General features: G+C 38.7%; 1 protein-coding gene across 4 annotated transcripts in view; it reads left to right on the top strand.

Moving 5' to 3' along the window:
* The window catches only part of KLHL32 (kelch like family member 32), a 121,723-nt gene that overhangs the window by 87,124 nt on the left and 13,766 nt on the right, over positions 1-20,833 (top strand). For all 4 annotated transcript variants that reach the window (XM_066180518.1, XM_066180519.1, XM_066180517.1 and 1 more), the window contains one exon: positions 16,734-17,460. In XM_066180518.1, coding sequence (XP_066036615.1) covers positions 16,734-17,460 — 727 coding nt within the window. The remainder of the gene's footprint in view (positions 1-16,733; positions 17,461-20,833) is intronic.

Here is a 20,833-nt window from a genome sequence, read left to right as displayed (position 1 = left end):
CCATACATGTCCAAAGATGTACACATTTACCTATGCAGAACAGCACTTTCTAAAGTGGGTTGTCATGTTCTGGTACAAGATTGCCACTCCTTCAGAGCAGTAATTGATTTTTCTTTTTTTTTCTGGCAGTCTTTTGGTATTGCAGTGAAATTTTTCATATGGAGAGAGCAAAAGTCATTTTCCTCAAGGGTATATATATATATATATATATATATGTATATATAAATGAAATGTGGCCTAAGTGCCTTGCTAAATGTGAACTTAAGTTTTACTGCCAAACAAGTAACAACATAAAATATATGTGAAGGAAAGCATCTCAGTAATCAATGTTGTGTTTAAGCAGTATATTAGCCTTTCACTATTCAAGAAATAAGCTTAAGTGCTCTCTTGGGCAATAAGTGAAGTAATGTCTACTCTAATGCTTGTTCCTAGTGAGTATTTACCCTAAGCAGAAAACTACCACTCTAAAATGTGGCTGTCAGCCTCTCATCAAGAAAGGCATAGAAGAGAAATAAGAGGCTTGATGCATACCGAGGCTGAGGTGAATTAGTGAGGCTAAATGAGAGAATTAACATATTGCCCATGCTTGTTTTGCTGTGCTTTAACCTCCTTTTTTGTATCCTTTTCATGAAAGTCTACATAAAAGTGCCAGACAGTGACCTGTGAATGCCAGTATCCAGCGTACTGAGCTTGTGATGGTTGCACTGTGGGTATCATGACTAGCTGCAGGCAAAATCACACAGTTACCCTCAAATAAAAGTAGTATGGAAACATAACCTGTAATAGGCTGCAGGTTTCCTTTTCCTTAGTCTAATTCTAATAAACATAGGTATCTGACCTGCATTGACTCTGTGCAATGGTGTATTCCTTACAAGCTCTCCAGACAGGATGGGATTAATTTTTATAAGTATAGGCATGTGCGGTATTCTTGGTGGGACATCTGTTACAGGTGGGCCAAGCTGGTAGCTGTGACCCAGGATCTGCAAGGAGGTCGGTGTCCACTGAAACTGCAGACTGGCCAGGGTTCATGCAGAATACAAAAGGGAAAGCAGTGGATGTAGGCAGCAGAAGCACTGTTCAGCTGATGTGCTCAGGTCACACAATATTTTCCTGATATAATTTCTGTATTGTTTGTAAAAGTAATGGCATTTTGGCTTACAGGGAAAATGAATGCTGTCCCTGTTGGCACTGTTCCCTTATTTTATGAAACACCTTTCCCCTTTGTCTGCTTTGCCTTAATTCAAATGGGCTCTTAATCTTGTCCTTTACAGTAATATCTTGTGAACTTTATGTCTGCTTTTTTTTTCCTGAACTTTTAAAAAAGTTTTAGACTCCTTTTTTTTGAATGTTAGCTAATATTTTTCTATTATTTATCAAGTATAACAGTATAGAAAGCTATTTTCAGTATGAAAACTATGTTGGGAACAACTGAGTGTTCTTCTGATTTTCTTTTTGGTATGTGTCATTTCCAATCAGAAAACCTGATTATTTTGCTGCTGTTGTTGTGAGCATTGGAGAATTACTAGAGACCATTACTTTTGTCTTGCTGTCCTACAGTAATATTGCTTCAACTTACTTATCCCAGATTACCTTCAGAAGTGCACAGAGCATCACACCAGTATTTAGGAAGGCTGCTGTGCTCACAGCTCTTGAATTTAGGTCACTTCTTCAGCTAAGCAGTGGATGTGCATTTTGATTTAGAAGGCCAGAAAAAGACACCCGGCTGTCCACACAGCAAGACTTTTGTCTTACTGCTTTCTACATTTGAATTTGTCTGCTGTGGGCGATTTGTATTCACTGTTGCACTCTTTGTGGTTCGGATCTGTTGGAGATAATCTTTAGTATAATTGTATAAACATGCAGATATATATGGTTACATAAAAAAAAAAGAGCTGAAGCTGTTTTGAAAGCTAGGTGTGGCTGAAAATATACATCAATTTTGAAATTAAAGAAATTAACATAAATTCTAAAATCCACAGATACCATGGATGATCAAATCTGGCAGTCTGTTGTTACTAACTTAGTTAATGTCTTTCATTCAGAGATATAAATGTTAGTAATCTTTACTCTTTCAAAATCTTAGTAAAGCTATTTAACACTTTCCAGTGGATTAAAGCTTGTGGAAGATAATAGGAAATTAAAAACTCTTCTGAGAATTCCCAGCTCTGTATTTCAACAAATTTTCCTTTGGGAGCTGGTAGAACTATTGCTTTTGTTTGTAACCACAAAGCCAAAGAAGATGGTGGAAGAAAATTAAATTCCATGTTTCCTGAAATCAACGCATGTCATCAATGTGTTAAGATAGCTGGAATGTAGTTCTGGGGTTAAGCACCCAAAGTGTGCTGAGTTAGATGTTGTAAAGTCACACTCGTGTGTCTAGACCTGCTAACAAGAGTTTTGGTTCAGCATGACTGCTGAGATCTCATTAGCTGTTGCCCTGTGCTATCACTCCCACCCCAGGATCAGGACACTGGTGGTTCTAGGAAGGTGAGGAGGCAAGGAGATGGAAAAGCAGTGTCACTCCTGCACAGCTTTTCTTACTCCACCTGGGACACTCTTGGCAGCTTCCAGATGTGCAAGTCAGATACAGAGCTGGGAGTTTCCTTGCCTTGTAACAAAGGGTTCCTTTTACTCCTTTGATCACTTTGGGCTCCCTCGTGACAGGGAGAAATGGAAGAAATTATGACAAATACACTTGTTAAAAAGATCTTAAGAAGCTTTCCTGTGAAGTGGCTTCCAAGCTAGAGGTCTATGTGGGATAGTAATGACAGATTGAAAGATCACAGTCTCTGAAGTGAAAATCTGTGCTGAAGAGCTTTCAAAGTGCTCCTTTAGGGTGGAGCCTATTTTAATGTTTGAGTGAAACTGTATAGGCCATAATTTTACAAGGTTTATCTTCCAGCAGTTACAGGTGTTTCAGTTTGCTTCAGGTATTACTTAGTCGGTTTATATAATAAATTTATGTTTGTTTTAATCTTGTAGTGGGGAAACTCTGACATTCCGAATTCATTAGAAACGTTTGGGATCTCAAATGCAATTACAAATGTAGTTCTAAGTGTTTAAGTCACTTTTTGAAAGAAATAGCTTTCTCAGAACTATTAGTTGATTTTGAAAAATTAATCCAGGACTCATTTGTTTAAGCAGTGAGTTAATCTGAAGCCCATCATGTGGGGATTAAATCAAACTCAATAAAGCTGACTGAGAAAGTGGGGGTTGTTCAGCCTGGAGAAGGCCTCGGGAAGACTTTACAGTAGCTTTTCTGTATCTAAGAGGGCATACAAGAAAGATAGAGAGGGACATTTTTCAAGGTCATGTAATGATACGACGGGGGAAATGGCTTTAAACTGCAAAAGGGTTGGTTTGGATCAGAGATACAGAAGAAATTCTTTATTGCGAGGGAGGTGAGGCACTGGCAGAGGTTGCCCAGAGAAGTTGTGGATGCCCCATCTCTGGCAATGTTCAAGGTGAGGTTGGATGGAGCTTGGAGCATCCTGGTCCAATGGACACTGTCCATGCTGAGGGGTTGGAACCAGGTGGTCTTTAAGGTCCCTTCCAGCCCAAACGGTTCTGTGGTTTTAGCTGAAAAACTTGATGTCTGTGGTTTTGTAGTAACACAGTGTGTTGAACACATGCATATTTATAAACCAGCTAAGGAGAGCACATACTTGGAAGTGTGTTTTTTGTGTGTGACCAAAGATATTAATGACATACAAGTCCTGTATAGCGGTTGTAAAGATTATTATAGAAAATGATACATTTTTTTGTGATTTGTTGGATTTGCCTATTAAATCCCTAGAAAATTATACCCTAACAATAGGGAAGAAAGGAATGGGAAGCCTTTTACATTCAAGAACCATTTAGACTAATTTTCACAGAGCTGAATTGCATTTTTATAGAATTTTGTCAATTTTGTGCCTATTTCATTTTCTAACAATTTTTTACTGATGAAAGCTTGTAGATGCTTGTCTCTATAGTGAACTGCTACACTTCTAAAATATATTTCAGAGGGAAAAATAACAAGAGAGGAATAACAGTAAAAACAGTGTGTATCAGATGGTGAAAATTGTCTTTTCCACTTCTTAATTATGTACCAGCAACTAATTTTAGTGCTAAATGTGGCAATGTAAAGTTTCAATGCATTTGATGTCAACTGGAATGTTTTCTCTAAAAACAAAAATGAGCAATTCTAGATTTAGCAATGATGGCTGCTGGAGGTAGGGCCTTTTCCACTTCCCCTATTCTCTGTCCTTATCCTGTTTCAAAAAAGATAAATGTGATAGCATATAAACCCTAATCTCCTTGAACTGAATCAAATCACAGTTAACAGCCCTAGTTAAACAGATGTTTATGAAGAGATAAGCTTCTGTACTTTGCAGCTTCAGAAAAACTTATCAGATATAAAGCACCTACCAATATTGGTTCTACCATCACGACAAAGATGGAGGATCCAAATTTTGAGCGTTTTGTGATGCATTTGGAAAGGGATGGCAAGAATTTTTTACCTCAGAGCTCATTGCCATTTGATCCCGTTATTAAAGGGAGGCAGGTTTTATGGACCTATGAAGCTACATTTTAGGAATGTTGATGTGACAATGCAGAGTCCCCAGGCAGGGCAAAGGAGTGCCTTTTTATTCCAAAACCCAGGCCTTTGTAAGCAGTTAGCTGGTTATCAGCTACATAGTTTTAAATCAGAACAAACATAATTCAACCAACCACCATACACCATGATAGGAGCACACAGTGGTTACATAACTTGTTTTTCTACCTCTAATTCAGCTGAGTCACTTCTCCATAGTCCTTTTCTGCTTAGCCAAAGTAGCAGGCCTGAGCCATGGTTTTACAAGGTCTTCCCTTTGTAAGGTTTTACCTATATGCAACATGTTTATGATGAGATTTCCTTGTCGTTTCTAACTCTCTGTGGCTGGACTTGTTTCAAAGGAAAAAGTTGAGACTGTGTCTCTGGAAAAAGTGAGATTGAGTCTCTGGATGCCATATTTTGGATTTGGTTTTATTGCTTTGCCTTCCTCTGGTTTTCTTGGCTTTGCGTTTTCACCCTCCTCACTCCTTTTTGATGATCTTGCTAAAAAAACAATTTGCCTTGTTGCAAGAGTAAGTAGAGCCTTTCCACTGGTATCACTCCCAGCTCATTTATTTTATGTGTGTAGACTCCCAGGTGTGACAGCCATTGCAGTGCACAGGAAAAGAGAGTGGCTGTGGGTGGTGGGGTGGCTGTAAAGTCAGTTGCAATAGGAGCTACACATAAGCTCATACAGCTTTTAAACACACACTTGTACATGTGGAATGTCATGGAGAGAGGTTGCACAGGGCCTTGCTTGCCTCTTCTCTCACAGTGGAAGAACCAGTTGGATGTGAGAAGCACATTTGTAAATCTGCCTTGGTAGAGAAGCTCCAAGTGACTGTAGAGGAAACTCCTTCATGGTTTGAGGACCTGATAGCAGAAGAGTGGACTTCTCTTGAAGTACTCTATGGGACAGTTTTGTTTTTACTGCTCCAAGGTTAGGAAAGGACACAGTGTTTATTGCCTGTGTGGAGGTGCCCTTTTCAGCTGCAAAAATATCTCAAGTACTTTTGGCAGATGAGACTTAAGGAACTGTTTTGTCCTTACTTTCAGATACCTGCCTATCACCAGTCTTTTCTCTGTGGCATGAGCACCAGAATTTCCATGGGATGTTTTGTAGTGGAATAAAGAGACTCAGTTGGACAGGTTGAGGGGACAGAAGATGTTGATTAAGAGACCGAATTTTTCTCTTAGTTCCCATTTTGAGAAAGTGGTTGAAATATAAACTTCTCTCAGGGAAGCCTGAGTTTTACTGCTTATAAATTGCTTTTAGATACTTGGAAGGAATGTTCTGTATAATTTTGAAATTCAGATTCCCCAGAAGGTGTAAAATGGCAAGCTTTCATGAGCTGTGATAATTTACAACAACTGAGAGTTTACCTTCTGTCTGTGGCTTACTTCACTTTGAGCTCCAGTAGATGAGAAGTTCAGTTTTTCTATTATAGCAACTCATTGCTTTAGTATCATTACTTACCAAATATAATGTCACATATTAGTGTAGTTCAGCTAGCCTTTTGTAAAACTGATTTGCTGTCATAGTCATTTTATTGTAAGTCTAAAAAGATGGAATGTCTTTATTGAGTTTAATCAATGTCTTCTAGGTAAACTTCTTACTGTCATGGCCAGTAAATGTAAGAAATGGAGAAAGTGTGTAAATAAAGTAAATACAATTATGAAAGCATACATTCTATTATTTACTGTTATTATAAAACTGGGGTTTTTTTCTATGTTTTTTATAGGGAAAAACATGCATAAAATAATGAAACTAGCAGTGTTTTTCTCACAAACCTTTTTCATAAAATAATGTCCCTTTTGAGAAGGCCACTGGAATTGTGTAGCACTAGAGGCGAAGGAAGCTTGCAGTAAAGCACTGAACTGACAATGCAAGGGACTCTCCTTGGTTAGTGGAGAGTTTGGATAAAGAATTCCACTCATTCTCACAAAGATGTTGTGCAGAAATAATTATTAGAAATATCCAAGACAGAAATACAGGTGTTAAAATTGTTGCTCCTGGAGCTGTTTGATCATGAGTAAGAAATCTGCCATGTGTAGGTTGTGTTGTCCTCCTTGAACCGACTGAAACACTGTGCAGGACAATATATTTGTCCAGCAGCAATTGGTGATGTATGCTTTACTCCTTAAATCCTTTAAGGAGATAGATCTTATCAGCACTTGAGAAAAATTGAGAAGTATTTTTAATACATTGTGATTCACTTTATTGCTGTCAAGTTTTATAATTTTTCTTTTTTTTAATACACCTGCAGTATCTGTCTCTGCTTTAATTATGGCATAGTATCATGAAATGCATTATTTTTGGTGCTAAATACTTCGACCAATAACCCTGCTTGCTGCAGTGTTTTTCAGCTGAAAGATTAAAATTAAATTTCTGACTCTTGCAAAGTGGCTTACAGACTGCAAGGCTCCTGTTCTGAAAGTTGCAGGTTGTCACCATGATATCACATAAATCCAAACCAGCAAACCAGCCAAGAGATATAGCATTTTTTTATTTAGATCAAGAATTCCCTGTGTAGTAGTCTGGACAAATCCACTGAAGCTTTTGCGGAGCCTGATCAGAGGTCAGGAGGACGTATTCTAACAAGTGCTTTCACTCTCCAGAAATAATGAACCTTGGTGTTCTTTAATCTTCCTTTGGGGCTGTGTGTTTCCTGAAGTCAGTTCCTTTATATTTGGCTTCCCTCTTTATTGCCTGAGCCAATCCCTCAGTCCTCCAAACCCTGTCCATCTGTGAAGCTGAGAGTCTGACTGCATCACAGTGATAATATTTGAGTCTGCAAGGATGCATATTTTTTCTTTCCTGCTACCTGTGATCTCAATGTTCAGTTTGGGAACAGACTTCAGGGGCACCCGTGTACACAATGCCAGTGCCACTGCTGAAGCAGAGGTCTAGTGATAGTGTGGAGTTGGCTGGGTAGGAGTTGGGAACAAATAGCAGAATGACAGGATCTTTGAATGTGTGCAGTGATTGATCCCTTGTGGTGGGGAAATGGGAATCTGAGACACCTCTCTTTATGTGGAGAAATGTTTGCTTTGGAGTCTTCCTTCTGCTGCATCCAACAAAACACATGTTGGCAGATCCCCAGACTCTTACTTTCCTTCATCACTGGTTTGTGAGGAATGTTTTGGGTTCATTCCCAAGAGTTCACTGTATCTATATATTTACATATTTTATGAACAGTGTCTTTATACTTGGAGAAGTATAGACTTCAGTAATTGTAAATGGCATCCTGTGTGTCAGGATGTGCAAGCCTGCTCACAGCTTCTCTTGCTGAGGGCATTAGGTGAATGTTCTGCTTTTAGTCCCAAATTTTTAAGGAAGTAAAACTTCCCTTCTGTAGTGTGAGAAGAGATACAGGACATAAAATTTCTTAAAAGCCGTTGGTGTTTGGATCAAACTTCTCTATCTACTCCTCTTTCAGACAAATCTTAACCTTGTCTTCTAGGCTGCTTTTTTGTGCTTTGGTATGCTGATGTGAACCTTTCGTATGAATTTTGTAATACTTGAAAAACTAGAAAACATCTGATGATGACCAAGATCACAGAACAAAAGATTTAGCACTCACTACTTGAAATACTTTCTTCTTTCATAGGTACAATTCAATTAGATTTTTTTTTATTTACTTCACCTTCTTTGCAGCAGCCTTGTGAGAAGGGGAAGCCATGTGGGTGGAGCAGAATGAGTCTGGGAGAGGAAGTGAACCCAGCAGATGAGGTGCAGGAATCTTCCATTTTTTCCAAATTTTGTGTAAGCAGCCTCTACTTTTTTTTTTTTTTTTTTTCCCCTCTGTTCACTTGTGAGACACTCTGAATCAGTGCTGATGAGTAAGGTTAGAAACACCTAGTGGGATTGATTAATTTCCCATCCTTTAAAATGTGGGAATGAATGACCCAACCCACCAGGAAACTAAATATTGATGCTGTCAGTGGCATGATAATTGGCCTCTGCTTTCATCTCCAAACAAACCCTTGCTTGGATTCTATTATTCATTCAAAGAGGAAAAGGGTTATTAATGCAGTGTTCTTTAATTTATATTTTTCTTTTGTGTGTGTGTGTGTGTGAGAGAGAGAGAACAGGAGAGCGATAATACAATAAATATATTGGCTAAGAGAAAACATTTGAAAGCGATCCCTGCCCATTTTTTTAATCTCTTATCATGAAGAATGTGAACCTTGACAAATTGTTCTGCTAATCAAACAGCTCTGAAAGGTTAGGTCATTGGAAGTCTTTAGTCATTTTGTGCTTTTCAAGAGTGAATTTGTTAAAATTATGCTGAATACCCACTTAAAGCCTGGGCTGAAAACCCTACCTGTGTTTTATAACTCTGCACTGTCAGAACCCATAATAAGTCAAACATTCTTTCAGAGGTACTCATAAGGGAGAAAAAACCCCGTAAATTTAAGAGTAATTTCAGATTGTAAATGAAAAAGAGAGGCACGACTGTTCATTTGCACCAATCATGCCTTCCTTTCATCTGCTCTGATTAGGCCTGGTGCGGTTTCATCAAACTACTCCATCACTGAGCTGTCACTCCAGTCGTCTGTTGATTGAAAACAATCAGGGCTCTGATGGCACAATTATTCTGACCCTTTAACTAGAGGCTGCTGTGATAATGAAAGGTTGATTATGATAGTTTGTGCCTCTTTCAGTTTGCCAAGAAGGTTAATTTGGGCATCAGACGGATGTTTAATGGGCGCTTGCTGGCTACACTGAGGTAAATGAGAACGTGCAGTCTTCGATATTGCATGGATATAGTTTGGCTGTCAATCATTGTCATTTTGAGTTTGTGCCTCACACTCTGGAAATCACATTTTATTTTTTCCTTGGGATTTAATTTATTCTGTGCCCTGAGGAAGTTCTTTCACTCTGTGACCTTCACAGTAGCTTTCTCTGTCTTTTTTTGCTTCCCTCACATGGAGCCCAAAGGCATAATACATCTAGAGGAACGTTTTTCTTTCATTTTTCACATTAAAAAAAAGAAAAAAAAAGGAAATTTAAACCCCCTGTTTATCAGCTTACCCTAAACAGAGCAAATGTTTTAATTTTGATTGTAGAATCCAAATGTGCAAATGGAAGCACACCTGCTTGCTAACGCAGCACCGCACAGGGAGCTGCTTACGTAGACACACATTTGTAAAACTGACAAACAGGTAATTTAAAAATGTCTCTGTGTAAAGAGGATGGGGGATGGCACAGCTTTATTTTCACAGGCTACATGCATATGCTTTAGCTCAGTGCCTTGTAAATGTGGTTTCAGTCACTGTACTGGAACTTTTTGAGTTAGAAAGTCGCTCTTCAGGGTTCAGGGGCAAAAGGCATTTCATTGCTGATTCATAGATTATTAATATTTACTGTGTTCAGATTGAGAGAATCATATGCATGATTTTGTAGTTGTTTGGCTCAAAGTGCAAAAGAAATGCTAATACCTCATAATTTTGATTGTTCCACATGCAGCTCATTAGAGTCTTATTTTTATGCACATTTTAAATTCAAAATAAAAAGAAGAAAAAGATTTCTATCTTTAAGGCTCTCTTGCATCTATGCTAGAGACACTTATTTTCCATGCTGTCCACGAGTGTAAGATAGTACCAGACTGATAAAATTTCAGGGTGAGTCTGGAGGCTGTGCTACATGGTTGCTAACTTCTAAACAAATTCATCTGTAACTCATGGCTTTGAAAATTTGTGTGCGTGTGTTTTGTTGCATGGTGGGACTTTCCCCCTCAGCAACAGTTCTTACATTTTTCTTCCTAAATGGATGATACAGACAAATTTAGTTCATCCTGCTTAAAATGTTTAAATGAATATCCCAAAGCCTCTGGATTTTGTCCTTTGTAGTCTGTAGAGACAGAAGATGACAAAGATCCTTTACAGATCCAAATTCAGGCAATTAGGAAATCCCTGTTCATTTTAGATTAGGTGAAATTTCCTCCATAGCCCTCAGTGGACTTTGTTTCAGAGCTTTGGTAAATGTCCTGGTTTATCCTTAGATTCTGCTCCTGTACTTGAAATTTGAAGAGCCAGGGTGTTGGTGACAATTGCCAGCTGAAATGTGGATTTGAGACAGGAGGTCCCAGTATGGAACACCTCAGACTTGCTGAGTTAGATAAAATTTAAGACAAGGCAAAATTATGTGGGAGTTTACAGCCAAAATATATATTCCTAGTGTTTCAAAGACCGAACTAGTGAAGTACAAGTTTTGCTTTTTGAAGTTTCCTTGGTGGGGCTTTAAGGTGATTGCTGTAGTAACTGTGTTGCTTTCATGACTCTTCTTGGCTTCCAAAATCAATAGAATCAGGTATATAGCACTGTCCAATGTGCTAAGGATACAAAGATATTAATTTGATCTTTTTTTTCCAAAAACTTTGCTTCTGTTAAGGAACAGAAAAACTGTTCAGGTGAAATTTGTAGTTCTTTCTCTTCCCCTGATTTAATATAATCATCAGATTTTCACACACAAATTGGGTCATTTTTGTTACACGTATCTGATCTCAGTCCAGGAAAATGCATCTTTCCACTTTTGTTTCCATATTTAAAATTTTGTTTACTCCTAAAGTGAAAACATTCACTTGGTTATTATAATTAAGATTTCCATTTGTTTTAATGAGACAGTGTGAATTAATTGTTATAAAATCTTAGAAAATTTGTTTCCTTCTATTTGTTGTTGCTAAAATAAACAAAACACAAAAAACCAGCACTCCAACCCCCTAATGTTTTTTCCACTGCTGTCGCTTTTTGACTTTATCTCCTTTGCTAGACACCTCGGATGATATAAAGTAGCATATTTGCAGTCCATTGGGCTAAAACTTGAATACATCAAATAAAGAGCAGGCCAAGATGTTTTTAATAGAGTTCCCGTGGCCCCTGCCTCTCACAGAGCCCAGGCTTAGAAAAGTTTTTTCTTTCTTGGAACTCTGTCAACAGAAACTTCCCCTGACATTGACTTTGTGGCTTCAAGTAGTTTCTAAGCGAACCTGAGTCTAATAAATATGAGTATGTCAAGCTTTTTGCGCTCATGAAGTATCTTGGCGTTCCTGACTAGAAAACTTGGTGTAGTGTCAAGTGAAGGTCTGGCATGTTTCCCAGCAGAGTGGCTTGAGAAGGACTGCAGGGGGAGGGATGCTGAACAGGCAAGGCACAGGCGTGATGGCCTCTTATGCTCCCTGGGATAGCGGGCAGCACAAAGGACCAGGTAGCTACTTCTTGCAGGGTTATCTTCAACAGAAGTGAAATTCCTGGTTCAGCTTTAACCTGCTCTGCCTCTGTGGCCTCTCGGGCTGTGGGATGTGTGTGGTGTGTACACCACTGACAGTAAGGAGGGAAGGACTGTGCTCCAAGCCTGTGTGACTTGGACTGTACAAGCACTGTGCTGGAAGCAGAAGCAGGTGTTGGAAAAACAATGAACTCGCTATCCAACATGCAGATGTACTCTGATGTGTGCTCCAACTGTGCCACAACATATTTTTCCATCTCTTTTCTGCTGTTTTGAGAATGCACTCCATTGCTAGATCACATAATGTAACCTTGGACAAGAAAAATCCTTTGGGTTAAGGCATTAGAATAAGAGAATTAATCTGGTTTGAAAATCCTGTCCTTCTGAGGGTCTGCTTTTGTCATTTACTTAGTTTAGAAGATGAATATGGCAAAATATATTATTTATTAAAGTTGATATAGGCGCTAGGCTGTAGCTTCCTTTACTCACACATTCATACATTAAAATTAATAGAAAAGAAGCTTCTAGCAGTTTAAACAGAATTTGCCTATATGGCAGTAGGAGTAGGAGTCTTCCCTTATTTTTGTAAATTATTTAGCACTGATACAAATATTTTAAACCTCAAAATTGTGGATTGTCTTTTTTTTTTTTTTTTTTTTTTTTTTGCTTGCTTGCTTGCTTGTTAACATTTTAAACACAGTTGTAATTTCAAGTGCTATTGGTATTTCCTTAGAGAAGCCAGAATGTCTTTTCTTGCAGCATCATAAAGTCTATAATGGCTTTGAGTTTATTTTGCCAATACTGATTATAGTTGCTAATTGTTACTGCCAGAGAGGCAAAAACACAGGCACTATAATCAGTGTATCAATGGGGTGAATTATGGGGGTTTTATGTAGGCACCAGGTTTTTGGGTCTGGATTAAACAAAACTTGAGTAAAGGTGTTAGAAATTGTGTTGATAAATATACAGATGTGTGCTGGTCTCGTACATGGAAGTTTGTGTCTGCCATATGTTGATGAGAGTTGTATTTGCCTCCTTTGCACTGAAAGAAAGTTAGAATTGTGTTACAGTCCACCAGTGACTACTTCTACTACAAGTGAAAGACTTGTTTGGGAATCCAGTTTTCTTTCTTTTGAACTTTTTCAGCCATCCAATAGCTGCTAGACTGTTCACCCACACCCAATTTTCTTCCATGTCTCCATAGTGTGAGGCATCATGTTCTGCTAGAGAACATGGTAACAATGTGCTGCAAAACCAGTGTAGAAGTCTAAGGCTCAGTTGGCGAGTGATCCTGAAACCAGATGACCTGTTCCATTGCCTTAGGTCACAATTTAGAAATTTGTCCTGTATTCTCTAAATGTAGATATAGATACTTACATTTGTAGGTTAAATTTCTAGCGCTTATTTTTAAGTAGTGACCCCAAATTAATTTTAAAACAGTTATTGTCACAAATAGCAAGACACGGTGATAAAAACAATATAGCTTTTAGCTCTTAAGGCCCTTTTTCTGCCTTGGAGTGTCAAAGATGAAGTGAGCACTGGGCAGATTGTGTTCAAGTGGTAGCATGATCTGAATCAAACAGATTGTGTTCACACAGGGCACTGTAGTTGGATTGTGTTCAACAGTAGCATGAGTTGACTTGGACAGGAGCTTCTATACACATTGTGATTCACGGACTTCTGTTGCTTCCCTAAGACTCAGTGAAGCTTCTCTGCATTCTGTCAAATGCCTACAGAGCATCCAGGTGGTGTGCAGGGTTCTTAGCCCTTCTTTCTAAACTCTTAAAATAAAATGAAGTCTTCCACTGCAAACTGACCTCACACATGGAGTCTGGTAAGAGCCAGTAGCAACCTTCACAAGAGACAGCCTAGGATTCACATTGCCCTCCCTATTGCTGCTGCAGCTACTTGTCAGAGGGGAAGGGTGGAAGTAACATAGGCCAAACCTTGATACCTTGAGGTGCAGCATGTAGAGGATCCCACGCAGGCTGCAATAAACTTAATTTGGAAAGGTTAAAAGATTTTCATTAAAAAGATAAAATAGTGTGGAATGGATAGAGAAGGTTTAGGTTTGAGACGTGGAATAGATTGTACATCTCATATGAGTGCCAACAGAATCTTTGTATCACGTTGCAGTCATCACTGTAGTGGTTTAGGGAAAAGTTGTACATTTACTGGTTTCAGTGAAACATTTTTTTACAACTCCAGGACTATTCTCAGTAGAGACCTAACTCAGTACAAACCAAGTTGCATATGCCAAACTTCACACATCATTGAAAATGTATTGTAACGGAGATATTCATGCCTTCTGTGCAGATCATCACACATCCCATATCCAGAAATGAATGCAGGTACCATTTCTTTGAATGTATGAATGTATGTGGTGTTGCTCATGTGTTTGTACAGTATTTATTGGGGGACCAAAGGCAGGACAATAAAGGATGGATGAAGTTCTAAGATATTAACAAGGCATTAATATTAAAGTTCCTCTAAAAGACTTATGGTTTAAATTAGCGTCTGTATTTTAGAGAGTCTGTCATATCTGTCATTGCAGCCCAAGTGATACCTCTGTGATGCCATTTTAGACGTGAGCAAAGGCATGAACTTATAGTTCCAAAAGTAACCAGTCTGTTGGATGCAAATGCTGACAGATAAGAACTCAGTTTTTGTAAATTCTTCTATGTCAATATAGTAACCCACATATCATTTAGTTGATATATGCTGAAGATAGCCTGAATTTCTCCTAATTTCAAGTACCTGAATGATGAGAGCTAAGTGCCTTTCAGGAATCACTCACATGGCTAAACATGGAATAGGAAGTTGCCTGACACAACTCAGGAGGAGACACCTGACTTATGGGTTTGGTGGACTTTGAACACCTGACTGTAAAGCTCAATGATTTCAAGTTCAAAACCATTTTCAAATGGTTTTGATTATTGTCTTTTTTACTAGCAATTCAAAATACATATAGCTAATGCATGTATTTGAAACTCAATACAACATTTAACTGATTGAACTACTGTTGCATTTTTAATGCCCTTCATTGATTCTTTGTTTCACAGGGGTTCACAGTGAGGAAAAAGTGTTTCAAATTAATCTTAACAAGGAGGTGGTTTTGGTTTGTCATCTTCCCTCTCTGATAGAATACAGAACCAGTAATAAATTTAATACATCATATACAAAAGTCATGAATAAGAGCAGCCTTTATTTTTCAGCTCCTTTATGTGACATTCCCAACAACAGCACAGGGCCATAAGATTTAGGTGAAATTTTTTTCATCACTCAGCTTGTTAGAAACACCCACTCCACAAGTTCTGTGTCAAAATGATTTGAAGTATCAAGTAGTGTTAGTCCTTATCCAGAACTAGTCAATGTCTTTGATAATGAGTGGGATGAAAGAATAATAAGCGATTTATGTTCTCAGAAAATCAGAAGGTGAAATGGTTTTCTAGGACTTTTGAAAATACAATTTAGATTGAGAATGGTCTTGACTGGAGCAGTCACTTACTGGCCTAAAGTAATAGTAGAGTGTTTGGTAATGACAGAAAAAGCATGACACTCTGTGGAAGTTCTGCAGAAAAAAACCCAACAAACCCAAACAAACCACAAAAACAAACAAACAAACAAAGAACCCCAAAAATTCAGTACTCAGTCATAAGCTTAAATATGGATCAGCAACATCATAGTGCACTGACAGTCTTACGTAGTGATGTCCAAGCAAGAATGTCATAGATTGTTACAATCGAAGATTCTTCCAACCTATTCACTACTACTACAGCCTTAAGAGGAAGATTATGTGCAGTTTTCAACAGCAAACATTAAAGCTTCCAATAATGGAGAACTGTGAGCCAAGCAACAGAGAGTTAGAAAATATGACCTAAGATGCATTGAAATACTTTTTTCATTCACTGAAGAGGAAACTGACACCAATATTCAAATGCATCTGAGGTGGAGAAGAGAAAGAAGGTAACAAAATCCTTTTTGTCCTGTATGGATGAATCATTTTCAAGGCTTGTTCTGGGATATAAACCCAAAGGTGGAAAATGGTGTGATGAGTTTAAGGGTTTAAAGCTTCTGCATATGTAACTGGAAAATCTGTCTGAGGGGATATCAGAGCATGGGAATGGTTTTTCTGAGGAAGTTTTGGTATCTTCATTACTGGATGTTTTCAAGAATAACTTAAACAACTGTTCTTGAAATGGTTTAGGCCATTCCTAACCTCTTTTTAGGACCAGTTGGATTCAATAAGCTTTATATGATTTGAATGTTACATTTAATTTTGTATGTTGATACTAGCTGCAGTTGCTGAATTGTTGCTTTCTGTTTGCCCCAAACTAGCAGGGCCTCTTCTGTGCTTCTCTCTTCTCTAACTTAATTTTTTTGCGCCTTTACACCTTTCTCCACTTTATAAATAAAATAAATGAAAAAGAAAATAATATTGAAGGATTCAGTATATAATGTGTTATATTTCTTGAATATTTTGTCATAAATAGGATGAAATATGCAGGGCAGAAAAGGCTTTTCTTTGTAATCTTCTGACATTAGTCTTCTTTCTAGTATACCTGTGGTATCAGGTGATGCCACAGCCCCTATGTTTATATTATTTTTCCAGCAGCTTGATTAAGGGATAGTATGGTCTCCAGCAACACTAACAGACTGCACAATGAGAATATTGCATAGCAGCTGATAATGCTGTGGAAATATTTTAAGGGAGCTGATGCAATGCAGTGCTTTTGTATATACACGATATCTTTTTATGTGGACTAATAGGCTTTCACAGCTGCTTTTTAGATGCGTAGATACCATGACTGAGGCAAGTATGTATCTGCTCTTGGAAGGCAAGCAAATTTCAAAAAACCATATTTTGACAGAGTTGTATGCAAATAACATGTGTCTTGTTTTTCCCTTCCTTCCCCCCACTTTTAGCTGGCTGTGAGGTGGTTGGAACACAACTGCCGCTACCAGTATCTGGATGAACTTCTCCAGTACGTCCGCTTTGGCCTTATGGATGTGGATACACTCCATACTGTAGCTCTTACTCATCCTCTTGTCCAAGCCAGTGAAACTGCGACAGCGCTCATTAATGAGGCCTTGGCTTACCACCAGAGCGTCTATGCACAGCCAGTTTGGCAAACTGCAAGGACAAAGCCTCGCTTCCAGTCAGACACTCTTTATATTATTGGTGGGAAAAAGCGAGAAGTCTGTAAAGTGAAGGAATTGCGATACTTCAATCCTGTAGACCAAGAGAACGTTCACATCGCAGGGATCGCTAACTGGAGCGAGCTGGCGCCCATGCCCGTGGGGAGGAGCCACCACTGCGTTGCTGTCATGGGAGACTTTCTTTTTGTAGCTGGCGGGGAGGTGGAGCACTCCACAGGGCGCACGTGTGCTGTGAGGACTGTCTGTCGCTATGACCCCCGCAGTAACTCCTGGGCGGAGATAGCCCCGATGAAGAACTGCCGGGAGCACTTTGTGCTGGGAGCCGTGGATGAGTACCTCTATGCCGTGGGGGGCAGAAACGAATTGCGTCAGGTGTTGCCCACAGTTGAACGCTACTGCCCCAGGAAGAACAAGTGGACCTTTGTACAGTCCTTTGATCGGTCGCTCTCGTGCCATGCGGGATATGTGGTGGATGGTCTTCTTTGGATATCAGGTAGAAAACGTTTCACACAGTTTGAGGTACTAACAAAATACCAAAATACTGTCTTGAATTAAAGTAATAAATCTTTGGTTTATATGTCATGATACCTTTTCAGAGAGGACAAAAAACTGAAGCCTCATTAGAAGTATAGGAGCGTAATGTATCTTATACGTTGCATTTGGCGTTTCAGAGCTGCTGATATCACATGCTATCTCCAGTTGCCATTCATAAATCACAATGAACTGGAATGATAATGCACTTCTGGACAAATTTCCAATGATAAATTCTGTGTGCTTCCTAAAAACAAACAAAAAAAGACATTGTTTCTGTAGTGTGATCTGGTACTTTTGACAGTAACAGGACCCAAGGGAATGGCCTGAAGTTGTGTCAGGGGAGTTTTAGGCTGGATATCTGGAAAAGGTTCTTCACCCACAGGTTGGTTGGACACTGGAACAGGTTCCACAGGGAGGTGGTCATAAAACCAGCCTGATGGAGTTGGAGAAGTGTTTGGACAACGCTTTCAGGCACATGGTGTGATTCCTGAGCCTGTGCAGGGCCTGGAATTGGACTTTGGTGATCCTTGTGGGTCCCTTCCAACTCAGAATATTCTATAATTCTATGATTCACTTACTCCTGATGATGAAATTGAAAATTTAGTGCTTGTTAGCTTGCGTTGTTCCAGGGCTTGAAGGCACACATATGATTTGCTCCCACTTGCTCTTCAGGATATTGCAACATGAAAAGATGACTGTTGATAGAAATCATCCATGGCTCTGTCCATAACAGGTGCATAAAGCTGTCTGGATGTAATCATAGCTTTATGGCACAGATAGATGAATGTATAGACCCTATAAGCCTAAAATAACGTGTCATTTGCAACTGAGTCTTTAATTGTTCTGTTCAATTGATGGGGGTGGGAGGACTTACTTTCCTCAGTCTTTGTGTAGTGGGTATTAGTTATTTTGGAATATGGCCGATGCTGTCTTGAGAAAATTTGTCAAGAGAAATATTCCCCCTTTACTAAGAAGTGTGCCACAGAAGGTTATATAGTTATAATATTTATTAAGGAAGCTAATGAGTAAATGGGGCCAGCCCTTGAGGTAAATGTTCAGTGATAGGCATCTTCACCGTAGTTACCCTCTGAGGATTTTAATATGGTCTGCCATGCCTCTGGTGGAAAGATGAAATATGAATGGAAGATTAAGTTAGCTTCCCAGGCCTTTGCTGTGCTTCTCAGAACTGTGTGGTTTAGACTATCAGATGTACCTTTCTGTCCCTATGGATTGAGTGCCTCATGTGAATGGATTCCCAAGCATTCCCAGGGGAATGAGCAGGATCTATTTTAATACAAATACACTTAAGTCATGAATGATGACTTTGAAATTAAAAGCAGGACAGAACACAGAAAATCACCGAGATCCCTGGCAGGTAGTTTGGGTCATTTTCTTTAGTGACCATCATTTAGGGAGTCTTGAAGAGTTTGTGCTGTGTGAATTCTGAGGTGAGACCCAGGTACAGTACAGGAACAGGATTTCTGCATTAGGCTACCAGCTGGGTATATTCAGAGCATTATCGTGTTTATTCACTACTTGTCCTATTTTATGAGCAGAGAGGGATATGTGTCTTCAGTGGGTACTTCAAATACGTGGATGTTACTACTGCTGTGTCTTGGTTGCTGGTTTTTTTTTCCTGTTTTGTGGTTTACATTTGTCAGTATTTATGAAAAATAGGACCTTTTAAAAAATGCTGTTAAGCGTGGTCACATAAAATCATTGAATGTGCCCTAGAAATCCATCGGTGTGGTCTTTCCTCCAGTAAATAAAAAAAGTAATATTTTTTGTCTTAATTTTGGTGAAGAAAAAGCCCCAAACAACGAAACTAAACAATCAAAACTCAACAAAGTATTTGAGAGCAATTTTTAAGTCAAACATGGGGCTGGTTGAAGACTAAATTTAATCTTTCCAGATTTGCTAGGAAGGGAAATTATTCTGAGGATTAATTCATGTGCTTAGTTATGTAGGTGAAATGCATGTATGCCTGTGTGTTTTAAATTCCACTTGTGTTTAGAAAATGATGCAGTGTGATATTGTGTTCAAGGATATGCCTCTAATAGAGCTGTAGAATCAGTGGAAGAGGTAAGTGGAAGCCTTCTGGATGAATTCTTATAACTGGACAAAACAATAAAAAATATTTTCTCAGTATTGTTCCATTTATATTTGAAAATGCTACCAACAGTGGAATAAGGTAGACACAGCTTTTCAGCTGTATTTTGATAGGTTCTGAGAAAATGCTTAGAAGTTTTGAGTTGCTCAGTTATGACAGGTTATTATGAAGTTCGAGAGTATACTTACTGCGCTACACTTCAGTAGATATTGATCTGAATTTTGTACTCTCACACTGAAACCTAGTTGTGCATTGAACAGAGTTATTTTAAAAAGAAAAGGGAGGGAGATGTAATAACTATAGCTAGCTTTCTATTATTAATTAATTGCTTAGGACCAGAATGTAGCTCATGGTTCATGTACATTCAGGGGCAGGGGAATAGTACAGAGAGATGTTTTATTGTATCATAGTCACTGCAGGAAAATCCACTGTTCATCATTGAATATAAGATGTTAGCATAAAAGTAATTAGAAATGCAGGAGGGAACCTAATTTTGAAGTATGTGGCCTAAAATTAAGTAATTAAAAAATTAGTCTGAGTTAGAAATGTTCCTGAGCTGTATCCCTGCTGCTTTTTCTGGGAAATACAGGTCATCAGCAAAGAGCTCTTGAAGTCAATCTGCTACTACCAGCTGGCAAGGGTACCATGGAAATGTGCCCAGTTCTTCAGTGAGGGAATAAATTAAATAGTGATAATATAAGTTTTTAGCTCTTCTATTTGTGGAGAGCGTCATCAAAGCTTGATCTGCACACTGACCATTTACTTAATCAGTGCCTCTGCTACAGTCCCATGCCCTCTTAAAGGCTTTGCTGATCAAAAGCTAACTAGACTTAAGGGATTTCTGTTATTATTGGGATTCATTTTCAGCTTTGCTTTGCTGCTCCTTTGGGACAAATATGACAAGGGTTAAAAAATAATAGATAATAAAATCATGACAAAGGCAGGAGGAATGGAAAATGGACAAAACAAACTGCTGTATGAGTTTACACACTGGCAATTGGAGGTGGGTGGCTGGTGTTCAGGTGACAGCGGGACTCCTAAGCTGCTACTACCTCTTTGGGGTTTTTAACCTGCCAGAAGCAGAGTAAAAGAGTGAGCCTTTTGCACACTGGAACTAGTCAGTCCCTCTGCTCAGCACAAGTGAGTTCAGCCCTTGAATTTTCTGAGCTCCATATTTTCATATTTATGTCATTATTTATTGTTTTTCCTAATTTTATTTTCT

Source organism: Chamaea fasciata, unplaced genomic scaffold, assembly GCF_029207755.1.
Source record: "Chamaea fasciata isolate MVZ Bird 193981 ecotype frontalis unplaced genomic scaffold, bChaFas1.0.hap1 SCAF_3, whole genome shotgun sequence".
NCBI classification, from domain to species: domain Eukaryota; kingdom Metazoa; phylum Chordata; class Aves; order Passeriformes; family Sylviidae; genus Chamaea; species Chamaea fasciata.
This window is presented reverse-complemented; position numbering and strand designations above follow the sequence as displayed.